Source organism: Hakea prostrata, chromosome 9, assembly GCF_041222555.1.
Source record: "Hakea prostrata isolate BN-2017 chromosome 9, UWA_Hpros_2, whole genome shotgun sequence".
Taxonomy (NCBI): Eukaryota; Viridiplantae; Streptophyta; class Magnoliopsida; order Proteales; family Proteaceae; genus Hakea; species Hakea prostrata.
Window position 1 is genome coordinate 44,633,595 of NC_142608.1, and position 23,966 is coordinate 44,657,560.

General features: G+C 34.7%; 1 protein-coding gene and 1 long non-coding RNA gene across 6 annotated transcripts; both read right to left on the minus strand.

The window, feature by feature from the left end:
* Window positions 1-14,028: 14,028 nt before the first annotated feature.
* LOC149005288 (V-type proton ATPase catalytic subunit A-like) lies at window positions 14,029-16,384 on the minus strand. Of its 3 annotated transcripts, XM_089169155.1 has the most exons (6): window positions 16,091-16,384; window positions 15,973-16,010; window positions 15,726-15,827; window positions 15,345-15,401; window positions 15,143-15,214; window positions 14,685-15,045 (listed from the first exon to the last, which is right to left on the minus strand). In XM_089169155.1, the coding sequence occupies exons 3-6, from the start codon at window positions 15,804-15,806 to the stop codon at window positions 14,704-14,706; spliced, it is 552 nt and encodes a 183-aa protein (XP_089025281.1). In that variant the 5' UTR covers window positions 15,807-15,827; window positions 15,973-16,010; window positions 16,091-16,384; the 3' UTR covers window positions 14,685-14,703. The 3 variants fall into 3 exon arrangements, with proteins under 3 accessions (XP_089025282.1, XP_089025281.1, XP_089025280.1); XM_089169156.1 differs by lacking the exons at window positions 15,973-16,010; window positions 16,091-16,384 and adding an exon at window positions 14,029-14,678 and having other exon boundaries at window positions 14,944-15,045; window positions 15,726-15,905; XM_089169154.1 differs by lacking the exons at window positions 15,973-16,010; window positions 16,091-16,384 and having other exon boundaries at window positions 15,726-15,905.
* Window positions 16,385-16,423: 39 nt separating this feature from the next.
* LOC149005289 (uncharacterized) lies at window positions 16,424-18,479 on the minus strand. Of its 3 annotated transcripts, XR_016175620.1 has the most exons (6): window positions 18,115-18,479; window positions 17,914-18,026; window positions 17,035-17,099; window positions 16,848-16,944; window positions 16,610-16,770; window positions 16,424-16,496 (listed from the first exon to the last, which is right to left on the minus strand). It is a non-coding gene; the product is annotated as an uncharacterized LOC149005289 (long non-coding RNA). The 3 variants fall into 3 exon arrangements; XR_016175619.1 differs by lacking the exon at window positions 17,035-17,099 and having other exon boundaries at window positions 16,610-16,680; XR_016175618.1 differs by lacking the exon at window positions 17,035-17,099.
* Window positions 18,480-23,966: the final 5,487 nt, after the last annotated feature.

Below are 23,966 nucleotides of genomic sequence, written 5' to 3' on the forward strand. Positions count from 1 at the left end.
TATTTGAAATCAATTTATCATCATCCTATAATATATATATATATATATATATATATATATATATATATATATATATATATATATATATATATATATATATATATATATATATATATATATATATATATATATAAGAATATTTGCTTGACTATAGATTCTTCGCTTAATATAATGATCTTTTTAGCGAAAAAATATATACTTTTTTTTTCTAACCTTTTTTTGTGGATAGAATAAATATATTGCATAAATGTGGCTAAACGGATGTTGTTTTTTTTTTGAAACCAAAGAGAATATATAAATATATATAAAAGGAATAATACAATGATATTACATAGCAAATTATAGTCTCATAAAAACTCTCCCACCAACCTCTTCAGCCACAATGGCTTTGAGGCGTTCAGGGAACCCTCCCGGATCAAAAATCACCTCCTTATTATCATTTATCAGACTTGCCAAGAAGTCAGCACCTCTATTTGTTTCTCTAACTTGATGAACCACCTTACATTGTTGCAGCTTCCCTATGGAATCCCAGATCTCTTCAAGTAAAAAAAGGACTTTCCAGTGAGTATTCACCACTTTCTTGACCATGTCTACGCAATACTTCGAGTCTGAATAAAGCACCACCTTACTATATCCTTGAGAGACAACCTCCCTAAGGCCACTAGCCATCCCCATGAGCTCACAAGAAGTGATATCCTGCACCTCAACACCCCCTGCTATAGCAAAAACACCATCACCAGCATGGTTGCGGCATAGAGCACCATAACCACCCCTATTATTTTTAACTGATTCATCGGTATTAAGGACTAGCCAGCCATTGTCCGGAGGATTCCAATGATGAAACGTTGGCAATTGAAGAACATAAGAAACAGAAAGACCCCACTTCCCAAAAAAGTCACGATGAGAAGAGGTATCTTCCACCAAAAGCGCATCATCGGAGAACCTATATTGTACCATACGAGTGATTCTGCAGAACAACTGAGAGATAGTGGTTTGCCCCCTCCCAAACACTCTATTATTGCGTTCTTGCCAAATGGAGTAGACTAAGATATTAAAACTAATGAAAAACACTCATTAGAGAGTTCCCAGCAAAGTGTTCCGATACCCATTGCACCGTCTCACCCCATGGCATAGGAGCATGCGTAGAAAACCCATTAAGATGAAGGATGCATTTCCAAAGATCAGCTGAAAAAGAGCAACTAAATAAGAGATGATCAATGTCTTCCTCACCTGAATTGCATAAGGGGCAGGTAACATCCATCAAAACTCCCCAAGAGGCCAAACGCTTCTTTGTGGGAAGCCGATTGAGAATAGCAAGCCAAGTTATAAATGAGAAACGAGGATGGTGCTCTTTACCCCAAACCACCTTTGACCAATTGATCTTCAAAGAGGGCTCTCTAACTTGAAGAAGAGCTGATTTCAGAGTAAATTTACCAGAAGGATGATGCCTCCATATAGCAGTGTCACAAGGTAGACTTCGATGAATACGAGTCTTCTCAATCTCACCCCATCTACCAAGAATGAGGCTATCCTCAGTCCTTGCAAGCCAACCCCCATAGTCACTACGAAACAATGACACTGTGGCTTTAGAATCCCATCCAAGAGCAGTAATTAGGTCCTTGTCATTGACTTTGAGGGGACCACCTGGTAACCAAGGATCATGCCAAAGCAAAGTGTTTTTCCCATCATGAATCAAATTGGTAATACATCTACTAGCATAGTCACGAAGACTCAAGACAGCTTTGAAAGAACCTGAGCATTTAGAAGGGACAGGGAGAGACCAAATGGAGTTCTTGCGCAGCCATCTATGATGAACAAACTTTGACCAAGCTGAAGATTTACCACTCACCAGTCTCCATAATTGCTGCATCAAGCAAGCCCTATTCCAATCCTCCATACTCCATAAACCAAGGCCACCCTCATCCTTTGGCTTACAAATGGATTTCCAAGAGACTTTGAAAGAACCATGATCTGTTGATCCCCGCCAAAGAAACTTAGCCATAGCCTTGTTGAGATAATCAGTAACACTCCGCCGTAATTGGAAAATAGACAGCCAATATCTAATGATCCCCAAAATGATTGAGCGGATGAGGGTAAGTCTTCCTGCAAATGATAGAGTTAAATTTCGCCAAGAATTTAACCTCCCCTCCACCTTGGTGATCAATCCAGCATAATTAGATGGAGACGGCCTCTTAGAAGTCAAAGGCACTCCCAAGTAAGTAATTGGTAGAGTCCCAATATTGAAGCCCAAGACATCACAAAAGAAGGATCTATCTTCCATTGTCACCCCCAAAAAATATAAAAGACTTGCCTTGGTTAATGGTGAGGCCAGAATTATTTGAGAAATTGGTAAATATATTATGCAACAACACCGCATTACTTCTAGAAGCTCGCCCAAAGATGAAAATATCATCTGCAAAGCAAACCGAAGTGATGGACGGACCACGACATAAGGGATGATACTCAAAGGACCCTGCAGAAGCGGCTACAGCAAGGGAGTCAGTAAAATGTTGCAGCACTAGGTTGAAGAGGATCGGCGACATTGGACAACCTTGTCTGAGACCCTAATTAGCATAAAAGCGAGGGGACTGGATTCCCTCAATGGCAATGACAAATGAAGGATTAATAACACATTGCACCACCCAATGAATAAAGGTGGGATGAAAGTTGAGCCGCATCAACAAAGTGAAAAGGAAGCTCCATTGGACTGAATCATAAGCTTTCCTTAAGTCAATCTTCGCTGTAAATCTACCAAGTCCACCATCTAAGTGATAACCCTGCATGATTTCTTGACAAAGGAGGATATTATCAGAAATAACCCTGAAAATATCTAAGCCTTCTTCCTCTGTTTCTTCTCTCTCCCCCCATCAATTTTTTTGTGGATAGAATAAATATATATGGCATAAATGTGGCTAAACGGATGTGTTAATAGGTTGGCTGAACAGCTTTAAATATTCACCGTTAGATTTGTTAAACTAAATCTAAATCATTCAATAAAATACCTATTTTCACTCCTATTATTTAGTGGTTAGTTAAGTTTAACCTTCTATTACCGGTAAAATATCTAAGCCTTCTTCCTCTGTTTCTTCTCTCTCCCCCATCAATTTTCATCTGCATCCATCAAGGTAGGAGTTCATCACTGAAAATCCTGTGATTCCAATTCCTTTATCTTTGAAAAAGTGAAACGAAATCTTGTTTTAGAGGCACCTCTTTATGGTAAACACTGTCAATGGCCTCCCAGACGATGACATAAATAGAAAAATAAACATTGATCTCAATCTAAACTTGGGAATGGTTTTTCGAATGATTAGAACTTGGATCTTGAAAGAAAATATCCTTTTTTGCAATCTCTTTCTTTTTTTTCTTTTCTTGTTTTCTTTTTTAGTTCTTTCTTTTTGTGCGCCCTTTTTTTTCACTTGGGAGAAAGCAACGACTTAGTCATACCTTGAAACGCAAGTAAAGAATAACGAGATTAAGTTTTCAATACTTAGGGTTTCCAAATGGCCACTGATCCACTTGGTCGAGCATCTGTCAACAATGGGAAGAAATATTGAACGAATAGAGGAAACCTGACTGTGAATGTGCGAGATTTGAGCGTACTTCATTTCTTTCTCTTTGAACCTTTAACCGGCAATAGAAGGTTAATTAATTAACCTATAAATAATAGGAAGGAAAATAGAAATTTGAATGAACGACTTAGATTTAGTAAACAGTAAAACCGTTCAACTAACATTTTCACATGTCCGTTCAACTACCACCTTCCTAATATATATTACTTCAAAAGAGTTCCAAAGTTTCATTTTTAGTGGATTCAAATAGTTTCTAGAGATAAAAAGGGACTAACCAAGCATTGAAAAAAAAAATACGTAAAGGAAAAAAGATAAGAGGGATCTAGGACAAATTTGATGCTAGGCATTGCAGTAGACCAAGAACATCCTGCCAAATTTCTTCAATATTCAAGCTTTAAGTGACAGGCCTGATATCACGTTTTCACAATACTTAACCATGGTCCCATGAGATCTATTGAATTTATTCTTAATCTTAAAGAATTAGTAATCAAAATGCACTTAGATCTTTGACTAGAAAAGATGTCATGAGATTTTCATAGTAGAATCACACAAAGTCGTAATATGCCCTAATTGATAGCTTTTTAAAATAGTCTTTTTGAGCTAACATCATGCACACAAAAAAAAAATAACTCACGGTAAATGTTTGGGTTCCACAAAAAAATCTACCCCTAAGTGACACTTTATTCCACTCGTCTAGGTACAAAGTAGGAGTAGCAAACTCCATTTGTCTCTTTCTCTATTTTTCTTTTTATTTTCCTTCTCTTTCTTTTCATTTTTTCCAATTCCAAATTCCGATTCTTGAGGCTAGAAAATTGCTCTCAAACATTAAGTGGGCAAGGTTCACATAGCGAATTTATAGGAAATGATTTTAATGGGGAGTTTCACTCATTTAGTTATGCTTTCGTGCATGTTCAACTTTGCTTCCACATGCATTTCTACACTCCTCTCTTTCTTGCATCTAATTTCTTTACGATCTCTATCATTTAAGTTTTAGCACAAAGGATTAGGGAAGTACAAGTAGGGTGAGACCTCAATTCCAACAGTAAGGATGCACATAGTGTTCCTATGAATCCAGGCTACGACAGTAAACATCCCTTAACCACCATATATAGCAGCATCTCCAATGATACCCTAAGTCGATGATGATGCAGTTACTAGTACCAATGTGCCAAATTCCCATGGTCAAATGGATAGTCAATCAATGGATTCAAATTCAAAACATTTTAGATTACCAATTTCATCGACTTGGTCTCATCCTGCCACGTTAGTCACTTCAACAACTATCCCTTAACAACTGGCATTAATTAAGACAGTTATAACTTCCCAAAATTTTGCTTAGGATTATAAGGGGGGAAGAAATTGGAAGTTATTCAGGGTGTTGTCAAATGGATGTGCAACATGTACTAGCTGATGTATATATATAATTGAACAATTAGATCTTTGTGTTTTTAATCATGTACCACGGGTGTCCAACTACGTAGCGGACTCCCTAGTTGGGAGGGCTTGGTTTGTTCCGTATATGACTGTTTCGCCACATTCGACTCCTTGGGTGTTGAGTATTTTGCCTCCAAGTATTTTACATTGCAAGTCAATAGAAAATAAAATCTCAAATTCTCAATTAAAAATTTAGCAACTAAATGTAGTTTGATATTAAGGTTCCAAATTTTAGTTTAAGTTTTCCACTATCCATGGTTAGTGGAGAATTTATAAGATGTTAACAAAAAAGAAATTCATTACTTTTGTTGTCAATTATTTTTTTTAAAATTAACAAAAGTGCCTTCTTTTTTCTTTTCAATAAAAAAAAAACTTAGATTAACTAGAAATAGTACAGACATAGAGATTTGTACATTTCCATACTATATAATACGGTTAAAAGAGGAATCTAAAGCTAACTTATTGACTAATTCTAGTGTGGGGGAGTTAAAAATAGAATAATGTTTAGTGTTTGTTGCCACTGCAACATCAACCAAAATAGAAACTACATGTCCAAAGTGCATAAGGTCGTCCAAGTAATATAATAAAAGAGAGAATATCGTTTCGCAAGGATCAAATTTAATTAATCATGTACTAACGGCCAAAATACTTAAGATTATATAGTGGATCAAATTTGTAAGGATTAATTAAATTAAACTATTGATTATGTTAACAAACACGAAACAAATCAATTGATGAAAAAACACTAGAGTTTCGACTTCATCACCTGACATATTATAAATGATCAATCTCCTCCCTTCGTAGAATCAATTTACCCTCTATTCATGCTAACAGGATTATAAAATTAGGTCACCTCACTTATTATACTTGAGGATCCCTAACTCACCAAATCCCTTCTATCTTTTATACATAGAAGATCAATTCAATACATTACATGAAAAATAGAATTCATAAACAATTAATATCGAATAAACCAACTAACTTGGTACGCATTAGATGTAGTTTATCATTCTTCAACCCTAGGTATAGCATTCCACTTTTACATATATGAAAACATGCTATAAATTTATGAATATTGATCATATGATGCCCCACATCTAACTATATTATTATTATTTTAATATTGCATTGGTATGCCTCAATACTTTGAATTAATTAAATAATTAGTGTTGTTTGGGCCTCTAATCCATAGTCGAGTCAAAATGCATTTACATCTTTCAGCCTCTCGTATGACATAATTGAACTGAACTGAAAGCAGGAAAATGACCAGCGTAATTTTTTGCATGCGGTGGTACTAAGAAGTTAATCATGACATGTCCCCCATAGGTGGACCCCACAATGGGCCCACAATTCTCTAACTAAGGATCATTAAGATTTTATAATATAAATGATATTATATATATTATATATTCATGCCTTGGATTAGAAAACGTTGTAGGGGAGGTGTTTTGGTGAAGTAAATTTATAAAATAAAAAGAAGAAGAAAGGGAGGCATTTAGTCACAAGGATAGAAATGGAAAAACAAATGGTGACACTTAGAGGTATGGGAGAATAAGGGGTGAGACAGAGAGGAATGAGAGAACTTGTGTTGGCACGTAAAAATGTGTCACCTATTCCCGTGTAATAGGCGACCATTTCACGCGGTTCAGGGGGCACTTGAGTCAACCGCCGGCGCCCGGCTGCGTCTTGACCCCTATCCAATTTTTGGAATTGGTAGAATAATAAAATAAGGAGAGTAAGTAGAATATAGAGATAAGGTGGTGGAATAATGATGGAGGAAGGTAATGGTGGAATTTTTAATAATGATTGGTGGATCAAGTGGGTGCACTTCTAGCGCATATTGTTAGAGTTCTAAAGTCTTAGGAGGTCTGTGGTTCGATCCTCCGTCCCCCCCCCCCATCTCATCCCCAAAGGGTCTATGGGCCCCCAGTCATGATGACTAGCATCCACTTGGTAAAAAAAAAAAAAGATTGGTGGAGGAAGGAGGTGGTGACACCTCCCACCTCCCACCATTGTCTACCGCTAGCATCATTTAACAAGTATTGTAATAGTGGAAAAATGATACCATTATTTATCACTAGCATCATTTAACAAATATTGAAATGGGGGAAAAATGATACACTTGTCTATCACTATGAGTTAAAGAAACATTATTATAGCAATAATTACTGCAAGTTTAATTTATAAATGTGTATACTGTGAGAGGTGTTGACACCTAGTAAAAATGGTGTTAACAAGAGAGAAATTAGCGAAAAGAAAATATGATGGAGGTTGGGCAAAGTGATAAAATATAGAGAATAAGAATAAGTTAGAGTTGGCTCTCATGTGAAATAAGTAGAGAAGAGAGAGAAAAAAGAAGAGGAATAAATGAATGGGGGACATGGGATGAGGTGTCAAGCACTTAAAGGAATAATTGTAGGAAAATATATGTGGGGCTATAAAGATCTTAAAAGTGATGGTTTTGCATGGAGAGAAGAGGAAGAAAGATGAAAGAGAATTAAAGAGAGACAATAGAGAGATAAAGGGAGAGAGAAGAAAATAACTCATTAAGAGAGAAGGGAAAGAGGAATAGAGTGAGACGAAAATACATGAAGTTGCAAGAAATTCAAAGAGAAATTTGCGAGAGAGGAACAGCAACAAAAATTGGAGTGAAGTAATAGAAGGGATACAAAGATAATGAATCATTAGTATTCAAACTTGAGGACCTGTTCATACCAAAACAGGCACTCAATAGGTAAAATTTTCTAAACTCAAATTGTTCAAAATTTATTGTTTCTAAATTCCCTTGTAACTTGACCACTAAGTGGGATTGGAAGTCCCTAATCCGGAACCAGGCTCTCATCTAGTTGGTTGTTCTGTCTTTTTGACAAATTTACCCCCGCATACAAAATCACTGCAAATTGTTTGTTATGCTTCTAATTGAGAGATTAAATATGCATTGGAAAGAGGACTCAAAGACCTCCAATTCTTATGTTTATGAGAAACCCCGGAACTGACCTGAAAGTAGTCAACATAGCCAATTAAGTACTGGCATGTACAGAATCCGACCTGTCAAAGTCAATTTCGTAATATACCGTACAAAGTGACCCTTCAACTGCGAATTGTACTTGTCTTATTGTAATAGATTAAGTTTTGGCACGTTTGATGGTGTAGGACTAAAATGGTAATTTGGTGAAGGAGGGCATCCTATTTAAAATACATGATCAAACTGATGTATTTGTGAGTATTGTAACTCAATCCATGTTATATATGTGTTTTATGGTCTCTTCGTATTTGTGAGCATTAAATCTAATTCATTCTATGTATACTATTACTATATTCATTTTAGCACAACTCACTTGATGTTTTTAATAAAGAAATCAATTGATTGAGCATATAATTATTCTATGCATGTGTTTACAACTCTTTTCTTATGATTTAATAATCAATAAATTTCCTTATTTATGGATTCTTCATTATTCTTGCATTTCTTTAGGCCTTGTTTGGTTAAATGAATCTAGAAATTTCTAATCTCTGGATTCATAAATGGAAAATTTATGCCCGTTTGGTTGTATGAATTCCTAGACTCGTGAAATCTAGGGATTCACCTTTTTACACTAAGAACATGAATATGTAGATTTGTGGGTATGAGGTGAAATCTACCTCTAGTATAAAAGAGTTAAACATTTACGCATTCAGAAAATCACCTTGACGGAACTCTCCGAACCATAGAATCAGGTTAATCAAACAATTAATTTTGAACCATGACTCCATAGATTTGAAATCTCTAAATATTTGACATCTCTAGATTCAAGTAACCAAACAAGCCCTTATAAATGCAAAACTAAAATGGAATAAAAGATATTGTGTTGACGAGCACTACCCTTGTAAGTTCTATTAAGAGTTGTGGCCAGGGTTAAAGTAGAGAGATTGGATCTTAGCTAATGATAGTAGACTGTGAGATGCACACGGTCTTGTACCCAGAGAATGAAACTAGTTCGATAGTGAAAAGGTAGCCACTTCGGTGGTGTACATCTCCTCCATGGTTTTTTTTAGGCTTATGACTGAAATGAAAGAGAAAGAGAAAAAAGAATATTTGAAAGAGTAGTTATTTTCTTTTAAAAAAAAATATTTTTCAGAACATGTATTATGAGATTGAATGTTTTATGGCATATGTATTTGAAAAATGATGGAATATTTTATTTTGAAAATATGCATGTCATATTTTATTCATGTATGTATTGTTTAATAATGTTCACTGGCCTAGTATAGCTCATACCCTATTACCATTTACAAACAAACAGCCAAAGGACAAGGTAAAGGCATATTGATCTAAGAGCAGGATTGAGAGTCAAGGTCTCTTTGATTAGGCTAGTTATTTATGTTTGTAAAGGACAATTATACCTTTAAGTATTTTAATGGTTTGTATAAGAAAGTAATGTTCAGTTTGATAGTTGTTTTTGTTTTAAAATACAGATGACTATACTTTTTTTTTTTTTTGGTAAAGGATGACTATACTTAATGGTGAACATAGTCAGAGTTGTAGTTGTCATCAGATGATATGTTCTTTTGAGTTATTTACCCTTTCCTAATAGATTAGTTTTTTTCAAAGTAGTTACTATGATATTTTAATTGTGTTTTGAAAGATTGGTAAGAAGAAGTAACTGCCATGTTATCCAGTTAGGTTTAGGTGTCATGGGCCCCACCTGACCCTACAAGTGCAGGCGTGACATATCAGGTATTCAGACGTTAAGAACAAAGTAAAAAAAAAAAAAAGCAAAGAGTAGAGATTGTATTGCATAAAGAAGAAAAAAAAATTAACAATTTAATTTATGAAAAAATCCATCTACACTCTATCAAAAAAATTTAAAACATAGTAGGAGAAGAGGAAGAAGAAGACAAGTAGAAGCACACCACTCTAGATTAGGTAAAGAAGAAGAAGACTCTAGCAGCAACTCCCCTTGCTCTTCAATCTTCACTATCCAAAGCAGCCCGTCCAAGCTCTCTCCATAATCGTCCCAAGTCAATCCTTATATAGATAATATGTCATTGGGTGCTTCCTTATTGGGAGTGGGACTCAACTATGAAACTAGTTGGCTAGGTGGTCTACTCTTCTTTCATTTTCAAACTCAAATTTCAAAATAAGAGGCCAACAAAGGTGCATCTGATGTGGGTTTCTTGTCTCCATATGATTCCATAAGCAAATCTTCTAAGGTTCCCCAAAATATTCTTGCAAATTATTTGATAATATTCCTCCACTAATATTTCTTCTGTAATTAATTTTTCAAATGCCATAAATAATTAGTCCAAATCAGAATAGGATAGGAAAAATATAGAATCATCATAATTATTGAAATTAAGAAGAAACATATCGATATTAAAATTGGCAACAAAATAAATATAAAACTGTGAGACATGCATGAAAATATAGCCAATAATAACCCAAAATAGTATTCATGAAATGCACTTATGCATTGTGCTTAGGTACACTTGTGGGTTGTTGAACCAAATTTTCTTGGCTACAGCCCATTTTGTTTGGCTTTTTCAACTCTTATGTGTATTCCAAAAAGAAGTTTCTCCAACTTGTCTACATTCTCTAATCTTTCATAGCTAATAAGTTGGATATGTCCCCTATTATATAGCCGCATGCTAATCTCATGCATTTCAGCCATTTGTTAGGTATCCCTGCAAAAGCAAAATAGGATCATTAGTATTCTTTAAATAATTACATAGATTATATGGATATGGCATGGAGTGTGGGATGCTTTGATTCACTACTTCCTCATTTGTTTGTTCCCTTCTTTTTTTTTCTTTTTTTTTTTTAATTCTTTTATCAAATTTTCTTATATTAATTAGCATACTATTTGGGTTGGGTGCCTTTTTTTATTGAATAAGTTATTATTTCTTTCCTTTCCAATAAAGCAATGTATTATTAAAAAAATTGAAATAAACCAAATTTTGGTTTGCTTGTCCAAGTGTTGGTCGGAAAAAAAAGCATTGCACTAATGCAATATTGAAGCCTAGATCCAGTTCTTTGTTCTTAGTCTTAACTGTCCCAATGTACTACCTCCTTCCAATAGATATCATATTTATTTATTTATTATTATTATTTTTTTTTTTTTTGTTAATAATAGGTGCATGAACTAATCATATAGGGTTTATATGAAAATAATTCAACATTCAAAAATAAAAAAATAAAAACTAAAAACAATGAAGAGCACTAAATTCACCTTTGTATGTTCAATTGACCTCACAATGCACGAACTAGGTTATATTAGGATTCAAAACCATTCAACTTTTAGTAAAAACAATGAAAACACTAAACATCCCATTTGAGTGGCACCTCATACTTCCTTAGGCGATGTTCCCTTACCAACTTGACTACCCACTTAAGGTTTTGATGAATAAAAGTTGTGATAATACCTTTTTAAGAATAACTCCAAGATTAAAGATTTTTAAAAAAGTTAAGACAAAATATTGTTAGCTAGCTTTGTAACCTTTACACTAGTGTGAGGTCAATGAGATCACTAAAACATCAACATAAATGCTATGTTTATTTAATATAGGTGAGATGGTAATATTACTTTTTTTTTTTTGTTTAGACAGAGAAGACCCATGACCAAACAATATACTTTTTCTAAATAAATCATGGGAGAGATTTATCCCCTACACGAAGTATAGTTTTAAACCAATAAAAATTAAGTTACATTGAAGTTTACCCCCCCCCCCCAAAAAAAAAAAGTTACATTGAGAATTTTTTTGTGGTTCTATGATGGGATATATTGGAAAGATTGTTGCCATATATATGTTAACATTTATATAAAATACTAAAATTGACCTTAAACTTGATAGTTAAAGGGTGAGAAGATTTTGTATGGTTTAAACAAAAGAGTATTGAAAGATCGTTTTTGTTCAGGAATAGGCTTTGATATTTCTCTTTGTTGTTGTTGTACTAAGTTTTCATTTCTATTGTTCGCTAATTGTTTGGAGGTTTAAATTAGAAAATTTTTAATATTCAATAGTTTTAAGAATTCCTCCTTTGATTCATTCTCTATTTTTAAAAGAGACATCTAAAACTTCTTTGCTTGAGATTATTAATCTAATTTGGTCCATCGGGGGACAAATATAATTTGTTCTTTGGTTTGACATACAAACCATGTTCTATAAGAAGGTTGGCACTATAGATGAATGGCATTTTTTGTTGAAACACTATCACTGAAAGCTATTTGTCTTTATTAGATGGGTTATAATAGTTAAAAGTAGATTGTCTTCTAGCCAAGGAATTGATAGATTATTGTAACCGAAAGTTGTTTCGTCTTCTAGCCAGTGGAAGATGGATTACTGTGGCCAAAAGCATATTCACTTGTGGCCATAAGATTTGTCGGTCATATCTTAACCATTGGTTTAAGAATTCTTCTAGAACCTTTCTAGGACATTTCCACATGTCAAAGACACTATTTTTCCTTTTGGTTTGGTTCAAATTGGTTAACCCAATTTAATCAAGCCAGATTTTGGCTCGACCATACTTAACCTAAAAGGATAAATAGAGTTGTCATTTCACTGATAGGACTATTAGACTATTTAGTACTGAAATAGTAAAAGTAACCCATATCTAACCCTGGGTAATAGGGTCCTGATATTAACATCACAGCTTACATGCTATTTTTTAATGTCGTCATGGTTGACGATTTAACGACTACCCATCTTCAAGTCTTGGGTATGTTTAGATGGCAGATGCAGTCTTATCTTATTCTTTGTTTTAATTTTTCAACAAACATTATTGGTAATATTATTATAAATTTCTCCTTTAAAAATATGAATTTGCATCATCTTTGGTTAGGACTTTAGATATGAAAGTATCCTTATACCATTTAAATTAGTGAAATCCTTTATATTTTAAATTTGATAATTGTTCAAAAAATGTATCTTTTAATTTGGAAGGATCTCCTATAAAAGGTACAATGATTATGTAAATTAATATATTTACAACATTAGGGACAATTTAATTATCTTCTAAAATTAGTTTGTCATTTTTATTTTATCGGATGGCATTTACAATAAATATTGGCCAGGGGTGAAGATGTGATAAACCCTGCTACAAGGAGCATAGCTACATATTGGTCATTTGTTTCTCGTAGATGATAAATAAGTTATCGTCATCGTTTATGGTCATCGTTTATCGTTTAGGGTTTATTGTTGACTTGGTAATCTTTTAACCCATATATATTCCATTCATAAATGACTCCAGATTGGTCTTGGCCTAGGTTTTACCTTGTTGTTCAATAAACAGGTTTGGGTAATTAGGCATGTGGTATATATATATATATATACTAGTAAAAACGCACGTGCAATGCACGTGGATGTTTTGCTCTTAATGTAATTAGATTGAAGCACTATAGATTTTTAATGATACATAATCTGACTTAAATAATTTTTTAGTTCTATTCATGCTTTTATTTTTAAACAAATATAAATTATTAGAAGAAAAAGATTGAGATACTGACATAAAGTGTTAGAAGATATCTAAATATGAGAATTAAATGTTGTGTCATTTCAATAATCTGTTGAACGTGGCAGTACATGTTCTTTTTATTCCATTCTGGGATAGCTGCTAATACTATTCTAATAAGTGAAGTTGTCGTCGTCTAACCAATTGACTCCAACTTTGATGAGACCGACTCAAATTCGTACTAATTAATGTTTACAGTAGGGAATCAGTTTCTGTATGATACGGCAGGATCAGAAGCAGACCCAACCGGATTGATTTGATCTTATCAGGCTAGTTTGAAATCCTATGATAAAGATGACGAAAAAGCTTCATTTGAATTGTTAAACTGAGGTCAATCTGATATGCTTTCATTCGATTCTACCCTAACCGCATGAGCATTTCATCTAAAGCATATCGTATTGCCGATACCAAAAGAGCATATCATACGGCAAACCTCTAGATTACTCAGCGTATAAGCCTTTTGAAACACAAATCTCCAAACTTAACAGTTATTTATATTATTTAAAATAAAAAAATAAAAAAATAAAAAAACCACACACAGACACGCATTGAAAAAACTACAAATGCCAACTATCAACAAAAAGTTCCTAAATGTTTTATGCTCCCTCATTTTCTCAGGTGTAACATGATCTTGCATATCTGGTCGTTCTTGACAATTAAAGAAGCGGTTTTCCCTGGCAAAGTGGCCTCAAGACGATTCAATTTTCAGATAGCCTAGGCCATTGGATTTCTGAAAGTCAGCTCACTGTCTAAACCTTTCTCAGAACCAAATAACTGTTGAGCACAAAAGTACGCTTCACATGCAAAATGATGCATATTAATATACATCTAAAAGAAGTCTTCTTTCAGCATATAATTCTAACCTCACTCTTAGATCAAGAGTACCAGAACAAAACCATTCACCAACTTCAAAACAAGAAGCACCTTAAAAAGTAAGTCAAAAACTTTAGAACTAAAATGGCCCAAAGGTTTTTGTATATGATGGAAATCAAGAGGCATACTTTGAAGCAATAAACGGTACACCAACTCAGCAAGCAAAAACATAAACATTCACCCGTATAAATGGAGGCTTCTCAAGCAGCCACAGGCATGTTGGAAGTGTTAGCTACAAGTGTTGTCCGCTTCATGACAGATTCTCCCCGGCCATCAGGTAATGTCATAGTCAATTGAGGAAAATCCATAAGAACCTGGAAATTTTAAGAGACAGACCATTCAAATTTCAGATGCTACTAAAGGATTGATAAACAAGGGAAAGAATAAAAGAGCTACATATTTAGGCCATTTCATTTCCTCTCTCTCCACAACCAACATAAACCCCAGTGTTAGAATTAGAGAACTGCACATGAACAAAACCTTATACATAAGAACTCCGTTAATCAATCCTTTATCATCCCTGGAAAATAAAAGGAGAGTCCGGTAGGCATCACACACCAAATAAACAAGAAACCGCACCTTAGAAAGAGCTTGACTGATGACGGTTTTACCACAACCAAATGCTCCAGGAATGGCACAAGTCCCCCCAAGAACAGAAGGGAAAAGGGCATCAAGAACACACTGTAGAAAATATTCAAAAGAAAGAATGAAGATATCCAACTTAAATTGACGCAATGAAGTAAAAAAATCTGGCAATGTATTCTATTTTGTTTATTACCAGTCCAGTTAAGAGAGGTGTATCAGCAGCAAGTTTTGATGAAACAGGGTGGGGTGTATGGACAGGCCAACTCTGCAGCAGTAGAGCAAAACAAATGTAAGAAATCATTGTATGAATTCTGATTTATACCCAACAAAGAAATGAGAAATCAAATATTATGTTCTAAATTGATAGAATAGCCAAAGAAAATAATTTTAATCACCTGAAGCATGGTAAATTGCTTTTTAACACCTTGAAACTCAAGCTCCAACACCATGTCCTGCAAAACATATGGCAGGTGACACATTTAAGGTGATGAAACTAAATAATGACATGGTGAACACACAGAATTAACATAGTGAACACACAGAACACAAAAGCAAACGTCAGACTATAGACTAACAAAATTAAAAAATCCCCAAAGCAACTTTGTCTCACTCTGAGGAATTTGTGGTGCATCCCACAGCCTTAACATCTAGGTTGAACACTACCAGCAAGCCACAATATAATCAATCTTTCAGAATGGGGAGAAGAAAAGAATAATGAATAACTTGACCATCAATGCATCAACAGATCTTATTACTAAAGAACCTGGATGCCAAACCTTTAGTGAGTATTGAACAGAAGATGCAACGTAAGTGACCTTTCCCATAGCATCAGGAGGAAGAGCAACATGATGTTGCATCAAACTATTCTCAAAGACACTCTGCAACACAACAATAAAATTTTGGGATTTATATGCTGCACAAACTGAAACATCTGAGCAGTGTATTAACACCATCGTTATCTCCCACCCCTCGACCCATGGTCGCAAATATATCCAAGAGTATTATTGATGCCATCAAACTTACAGCATATAAATCTGCACCAGTTAGAAGGTCTCCTTCACCTGCATCAGTAGAAAACATGAACTAATCAAGTATCCAGCACATCCGGTAAAAATGCAATTATGATATGTTAAATGATTACCTATTTTCTTCGGTTATCCAGAGGTGGGACAGAGACCCCACGACGTATATAGACATCACCAGATCTTTTAGCAATAGTTTTCAAAGGTCTGCAATAACATTAGCTCATGTCAAGAGATGACTTGAGCTCCTGGCAAGAGACAGCTCTTTGACCAACGTTTGTGCATAAAAATAAGTGAATATAGAAGGAAAAGGAGAAAGGAAAAAAATCAGGGGAATCTACAATAGCAGTTAGAAGCAAACCTAAATACCATCAAAGATATTCCCCAAATCTCATTCTGTTAACACAAAAATCCTGAAATTTTGAAACAAAGAGCTTCACTAACCAATTCTGAAAAAACGAATCCAAGCCAAAGCCTCACTAAGTCGTATTAGATTCTCAAGCTGCTAGCAGTTGCAGTTATCACCTGTTGAGGAGTGAAAACATGGGAAACATGCTCATTGGAGGATGTAAGAAAGCATTGCAAATTCTGATCAAGAAGAAAGGTTAAAACAAAAAAGACATGGTCAAATTTCGTACCTTCTTGCTGCTACCTGGAAAGTTGCCTCTTTTCGTCATCTCAACGTACCCTCTTGTTAATTCCTCTGCAGCTTCATCAGATAATTGTGGATGAATGTGCATTCTGGCATAGCTCACGTAAGCAATTAATGAGGAAGGTCTAAGACATCCTGCATGGTGCTCTGCATGCAGAATCGAGGTCTTTTCAACATGCCATTAGATCTCTAACAGGCAAAGGCAGTATTGGCAATCATCATACCTCAGGATTTTCAAAGTGCAAAGCAACAATATGCTTTGGAAGACGCCTATCAGTTTGTTCATCGGCCTTGTCAAGAATCAAATAAATCAGATCGACCCTACACGCAAAAAATCTGGTCAGACGAACGTGCTACTTGGAAATGGAGGTGGGAAGAGCCCAAAAGAACAAACTTCTTGTGGCTTCTCACCTTGATAATAAGGTAGGTGGAAGGTGTATATTGTCAATAACAGACAATCGAGGGTTAGAAATTACCTGTACACTACAATAAAACATGAAAACCCTAAAGGACCAAAAATCTAAGAAACAATCAAAGCATTTAAAATGAAATGGCACTCCCCAAGGTTGAAATTCAATGGAAAAGCAGTACTTGGGTAGCCCATTAAATATTGAGATAGATAGGAACATTGAATGAAATACAAGAAGCTGCGCAAGGAAGAGATTATAATTCAAATGCAAGGAATAGAACTGATTAGCACATCACAAATATATTGAGAGAGTTAAGAACAATAGAAACAAATGCAAAACGATGAGCAAGCAAGAAACTGAAATTCAGAATGAGAAAGCAAGAGGAAATGTAAAAGAAGGCGTACAGAGGCAGAGAACAAGTCATGGATTATGTTATTTCCATAGGTCCATAACACCCAGTGACCATGAGTCCCAATTTGAAGACTTTTTTAAACCAATTTAGCAACAAAAACTTTTCTTAACCACGTCCAACTATGAAGTAAATCAAATACGGGGAGAAAAGAAAACAATTATCATATGCAATTCACTCTCCACAACTCATGCGAACCGTAAGCCACAAATACAAATGCTCTCTTTTGCAACATCACCATTGATAAATTCGAAGGGGAATTTCTCGATGCAGAAATTTTCTGATGCTTATGTTGATACAATAGTTGAAAAAATGAACGTCGAAGATATCAACTTACAATAAATGTAAAACCTTTCTAAAACATCAAGATATCAACTTCGAAGACTAATCAGCAGATTACCACAAAAGTGAAGAAATTGATATGAACGTCAATGAGAGAATTCAGGAAGTCGTGTACAATTATAGGATTACCTTCACCACAGGGGGATTTACGGGTAGTGATGTGGAGAACTTTGGTGGGCATCCTCAGTGGACCCTAACTTTCAGCCGCTTATCCTTGGTTCCACGGACAAGATCCGCGCACACTGAAAAACCCAGAAAGGTATTACCATTTAAAGTAAAATCTGTAGTCAGAATATAGCCCTAGGGAGTGAGAACCAAGCAAAGAGCAACCTTTCTCGAGATTTTTGACGTTCTTAGAAGAAAGAGTAATCCTGATACGGTGAACCTGCTCCTGAGGTTCCTCCAAACCAATTTTCCCAGGCTTCGGTGGTGCGTACGCCATAATTTCGTTTGTTGCTTACTTCTGCTTCGCTGCAACATTGGAGGGGCTACTTCCGCATCGTCACCTTCTCCACCCTCCGAAGATTTCTGGTTTGTGATCGACTTAGCCTGGAAGACGATTGTGAAGAAGATTTCTGGTTTGTGATCGACTTAGCCGTTAGCAACACGATTGAGGTTTTGTCAGCACGATTGAGTTAACTGTCTGTCCTACAGATGGAAGACGATTGTGAAGTTGGTTTGTGATCGGCTTAGCAGTTAGCACCACGATTTGGGTCAGCACACGATTTAGGTAATTGTATTAATTGTTACTTTATTAACTTAATTCATGTAATGCAGAAAGTTATTTGAAAAATTACATTTTTAGATATTCATTTTTGATGACTTAAAGATTTAGTAGTTTTAGAAGGTAATTTTTGATGACTTAGATTTAGTAGTTTTAGAATGTAAGGGTGTTTTGGGAAGTGAAATGTAGCCATCCTCTTCCTCAGTTCGTGCTTTTATAATAGTAGTATGATATATATATATATATATATATATATATATATATATATATATATATATTTATTGGCACTTAACATGTTATAAAGAGTTCCTTCCAAATCCCCCTCATGATTTGAAGGAGATCCTTTAGGTTGATCCTGTATTGTTTATGCTTTAATTTTGTTTCGTTCTGGATCTCGCCATAATTCTGTACCAAAAGAAAAAAATGGCTTCTTTTTTTTTTCAAATGACAAAAGGAGTAAATTACATTAGACCAGAAAATGTTTATACATTTTGATCTTGGGAGACAATAAGACTCCGAGTCCCCCTTGTTCAACTAACTTGTGGATTATAACAATAAGAAAATGTTGGAGTTTAGACCCTTTATTCACATTGAGAGGAAATCTTCCAATCTATATGATTGAATAATTAACACGTGTCTGAACTCGAAACAAGATCCTTTTTTTTTTTTTTTTGAGTAAAAATGGATTAATAGTGTTAAGTTCCATTTTAGCTAATTTACTAAAAGAAGACCTTGCTTTGAGATTGGACAAGTGTCAATGAATCAACTAGATGAATTGAAAAAATTTATCTTCATATGGATAGAGGGTCTAGATTCAACATAATACAACTTATGTAATATTGGCATCAAAATCAATGATGCAATGAGATTTGATGCTAGATGGGTTCATTGGGTTATGCAATGTATCATCACTATTGAATACTAAATCAAAATCAATAGTGCATTTTCTAGGAACATTGTGTCATAAACAGGAATTAGACAAAGCTGTCCTTTAAATATTTACATTATTATCATTTGCCAAAAAGCTCTCTCATAAAGGCTTATTTGTAATATAGACATTCACAGGCTACCTGGCTTTAAGCTCTCCTGCTTTGGCCAGTGATGGGTTAGTAAAACGGTTAAACGCCCAACCTCCTTAGGGGAGGTCTTGGGTTCGCACCCATTCAACGGCATTAATTATATAAAAGCTCCCTTGAGGATGTAATCGTGGTGCGTGTAAGCTGGCCCGGATGAACCTCATATCAAAAAAACAAAAACAAAAATCTATTTTTTGTAGATAATAGCATGATCTTCTCCTTTGGATCCATCTCAAATACATCAGAGATTAATATTTTGTTACAAGATTTATGAACAAGTCTCTGGTCTCCACATCAATCTAGAAAAATCGATTGTTATTTTTAGCATCAAAACTCCACACGACCTCAGGATTGACATAGTCTCTACTTTTGATATTAAAGAGGTAAACTCTTATGGAACTTATCTAGGTCTCCCCTCTTCTATGAGAAAATCTGAAGTGCATATCTTTTATTTCATTCTGGAGAGTCTGGATTCTAAATTGTTTGGATGGAAGGGAAAATTGCTATCCCAAGTTGGGAATGAGATTTTAATGTAGCATTTTCTCTTCTATCTATGTTATATCATGTTTTCTCATATCCAATGAACTCTGCAATTAGATGAACCAAAGGATTTGACATGTAGAGGAATTAATTAGGTTAAATGAGAAACCATGTGAAAAGATAAAAGAGATGGAGGCTTGGGGTCTAGGGATGTACATTGTTTCAACAAATCTCTCATTGCCAAACAAAGTTGGAGACTCTTGACCGATTCAAATTCATTATAAGCCTAGGTAATACATTTAAATTACATCAAAGACATTTCTTTCTTTAAATGTCATGTACCAAATAATTGTTCAAATGGTTAGAGAAGTATCATGTCAAGAAGGAATATCTTCATACAAGGCATTGTTAGGCAAATGGGAAATTGTGCTATTGTGAATATTAGAGACCCTTGGATCCCCTCTTTGCTTTTCCACTGCATTAGCAATACCCCCTTGGGACATAGCCTACTTTGGGACATGAGTTCATTGATTGGGATACTCGTATTTGGAAACTACCTTTGCTTCAATCATTATTTTCTCCAGGTGAGGTTCAGGCTATTTTAACTGTCCCTATATTATCTCTTGATATTTAAACTCTTGGATTTGGGACAAAGCAAAAGTTGGTAAGTTGACTATGAATTCTGCTTATCATCGACGTTTAACTATGGCTAATGACCAAGGTAACATGGCTTCTTCATCTTCCTCATCTGAGTATTGGAAACATATTTGGCAGATCCCTACCCTTCCAAAGATTAAACACTTTATGTGGCAATGCTCATATTGCAATTGGAAGCTCCCTCTTTCCGAGGAATGTTCCACTTACCCCCTCTGTCTAATTTGCAACTATGATCTGGAGAATGTATGTAATGTTTTATTTTTCTGTTCTATGCAAAGGAGTGTTGGAAACTATCCCCCCCCCCCCAGTATTAATGCATTTGATTTCCTAGGGACAAATTTACATTATTGGATGTAGTTTTTCAAAATAAAGTTCAATGGTTGTGACAATTTAACTTTGGTGAATTAGATATGGAGTGCCTTAGCTTGGTGCATCTAGAACACTATGAATGTAGTTCTTTTTAGAGGAGTCGATGCTTCCATAATACATACAATGACTAATTTTTCTTATCTATGTGCATTTATACAACTTCACATTATGGAGTCTCAAAGGGTTCGTGGGGAACCTTATCTAAGGCCAAATCATATCATTACTGAAGAACTGCTCTGTTTCAAATCTTTATAGATGGATCGTGGGATAACACTTTACACGAAGGAGTAGAGATTGCATTATATGATATTATAATGGTGGTTTTGTGGTGGCTCAAAGTAAATGTGGATGTAGTTCTTTGGCAACTATAGTTGAACTTGAAACCATTAGAAATGACATTCTTCTTGGCTCCTCTTTAGGAGCTGTCGATTTGCAGATCCATTCCAAATTACTTACCTGTGATTTTTGTTTTCCAAGGTCTCCAATCCTTTAAATTGGATGAGTTCCAATTAAGTTATAGATATTTTGAGACTTTGTTCTAAAATTAATAAGATTTTGTTTAGTTATATTCCTAGGGTCGATAATGGTTTTGCTGATTTTCTTGTTAGAGGTGCTTGTAGATTCTCCTTAAATAGAAATTGGTGGGGGTATACCACATTTGTTTATTGTGATTCTTCTCATTTGTATAGGTATTTTGACCTAAATTCTTTCATTTAATATATTTGAGCTTTTCTGTTTTGGCCAAAGACATCAAAAGAGAGAGAAGATAGTAGGTCCAAGGCTTAGATGGGTAAGGAATAGTAAATCCCAATTAAAAAAGTTTGAAACTACACATTCCAGTTGAAGATATAAGGATGCAGCCTTCTGTACACCTTCATATAAAGCATGCACTAGTCCTTTAACATCATTATGAAAGGTTGAGTGTTCATGATCAACAAAAAGTTGTCCCTTATGTATAAGACAAAAATACCATACACTAGTATCATAAGCACACATTACGTTTCTTGCAAAAAATATAGTAGTATTAGGAAAATCTTCCCAATTTATAGTTTAAAAAGGAATAAAAATAGTGGGACAAACTATTGTAAAAATTGAATATTTTTTCCACTTATCAATAGTGCTGTGGGGCCCACATGAGATAGAAATCACACAAATCACAAATACAAAGGTTTAACTGATTCGGCTATGCCTGCATCCATGAGATAATTGGGAATTTTTTTTCACTATGAGAATTGGGATGATAACATTATAAGAAATACACTTAGATTTGCACCAAGCCTAATCTCTTTATTCAAAACCAATTGCCATTTGTATGCCCTCTCTCTCTCTCTCTCCTAAGACTCCCAAACTCTTGAAGAACAGCAACAATCTTAATACTCCACTGAGCACCATTCACAGTTCAAACAGTACCAGAGATCAACTCTCTCTCTCTCTCTCTCTCTCTCTCTCTCTCTCTCTCTCTCTCTCTCTCTCTCTCTCTCTCTCTCTCTCTCTCTCTCTCTCTCTAGGTGTTTTCTCACTTGTGTCAGGTGTTCTTAACGATATTCAATGATGTCATCATCAAGGGGAGTAAGATACGTGTTGCACTCTTTTTCCCTTCATCAAGATTTTGTCTCACTGGGTTTTCCTAGTAAAGTTTTTAAAGAAGTATTTAGTAAGATGTGTTATTTAAATATGTATACTATTTTTCCTTCACTAAAATTTTTTCTCACATGGTTTTTTCTTTATAAGATTTTAACAAGGTATACTATCTATTGATGGACATCCAACAAGGATTGTTATAAATAATATTTATTTGTGGATATCTATCACTACCCCTAAAGAGATAATACCAAAAGATGTAACTTCCAAATGAATATCTTAGCCACCTCAGTGTGCAATCTTGACGATCTATATTATCATATTAATTGAAAATCACATAAATTTATCCTTCAATATCAAGAGCATCTTATTGTGTACAAGAATCATATATTGCATTTATTTGTAGACTCTAATATTTCCCTTATCAAAGAAGCTGTTACTTCTACTATAAATATGTAATGTACACAGCTTAATATATGAGTCAAATTCATTTTGTTCTAATATTTTTTTCTTGTCTTTAATATATCTTCTCCATTTTATAACAATAGTTTTTACTGTTTTTCAACCATAATAGAACTAAATGCATATTGATTTAATAGTTATGAACTTTTAATAGATTAAAAATGAAAAATGAAGTTTGTCTATAAACTATGCCAAAAAATATATTAGTTCAACAAAATAAAACACAGAGCGAGGAGACCTTTTTTAGTAACATGAAGGAGCAAACTAATTTTTTTTTTTGCCAAAATAAAAAAGCTACTATGATATTAAATGAAAGAGTTTAGGTCAAAGGACCTATACAAACGAGAGGAATCCACAATAAACAAAGGTGGTATACCCCACCAAGATCTGTCTAAAGATAACTTGCAAACACCCTTAGCAAGGAAATCAGCAAAGCAATTGCCAATTCTAGAAATATAACTAAAAGAAACCCTAAGAAAGAAAGAACAACGCTTCAAAATATCTACTACTAAACTGAGACACATCCAATCTAAAGATGAGTGGAGACCCCGGAGAGCACGAACAACAGGTAAACAGTCTGAATGAATATGCAAATCAACCGTTCCTAAAGAGGTACCCAGAATAATGCCATCTCTAATTGCTTCAAGTTCAACTAAAGTTGCTGAAGCACTATGACCATATCTGCTTTGAGCTGCTACAAAACCACCATTATAGTCCCACATGATGCACCCTCTACCCCCTTTATGTGAAGAGCTATCCCATGATCCATCAACGAAAATTTGAAAGAGCACACTAATAAGTTGCAATTGAAAGGTCTGGCATATCAAAGAGTA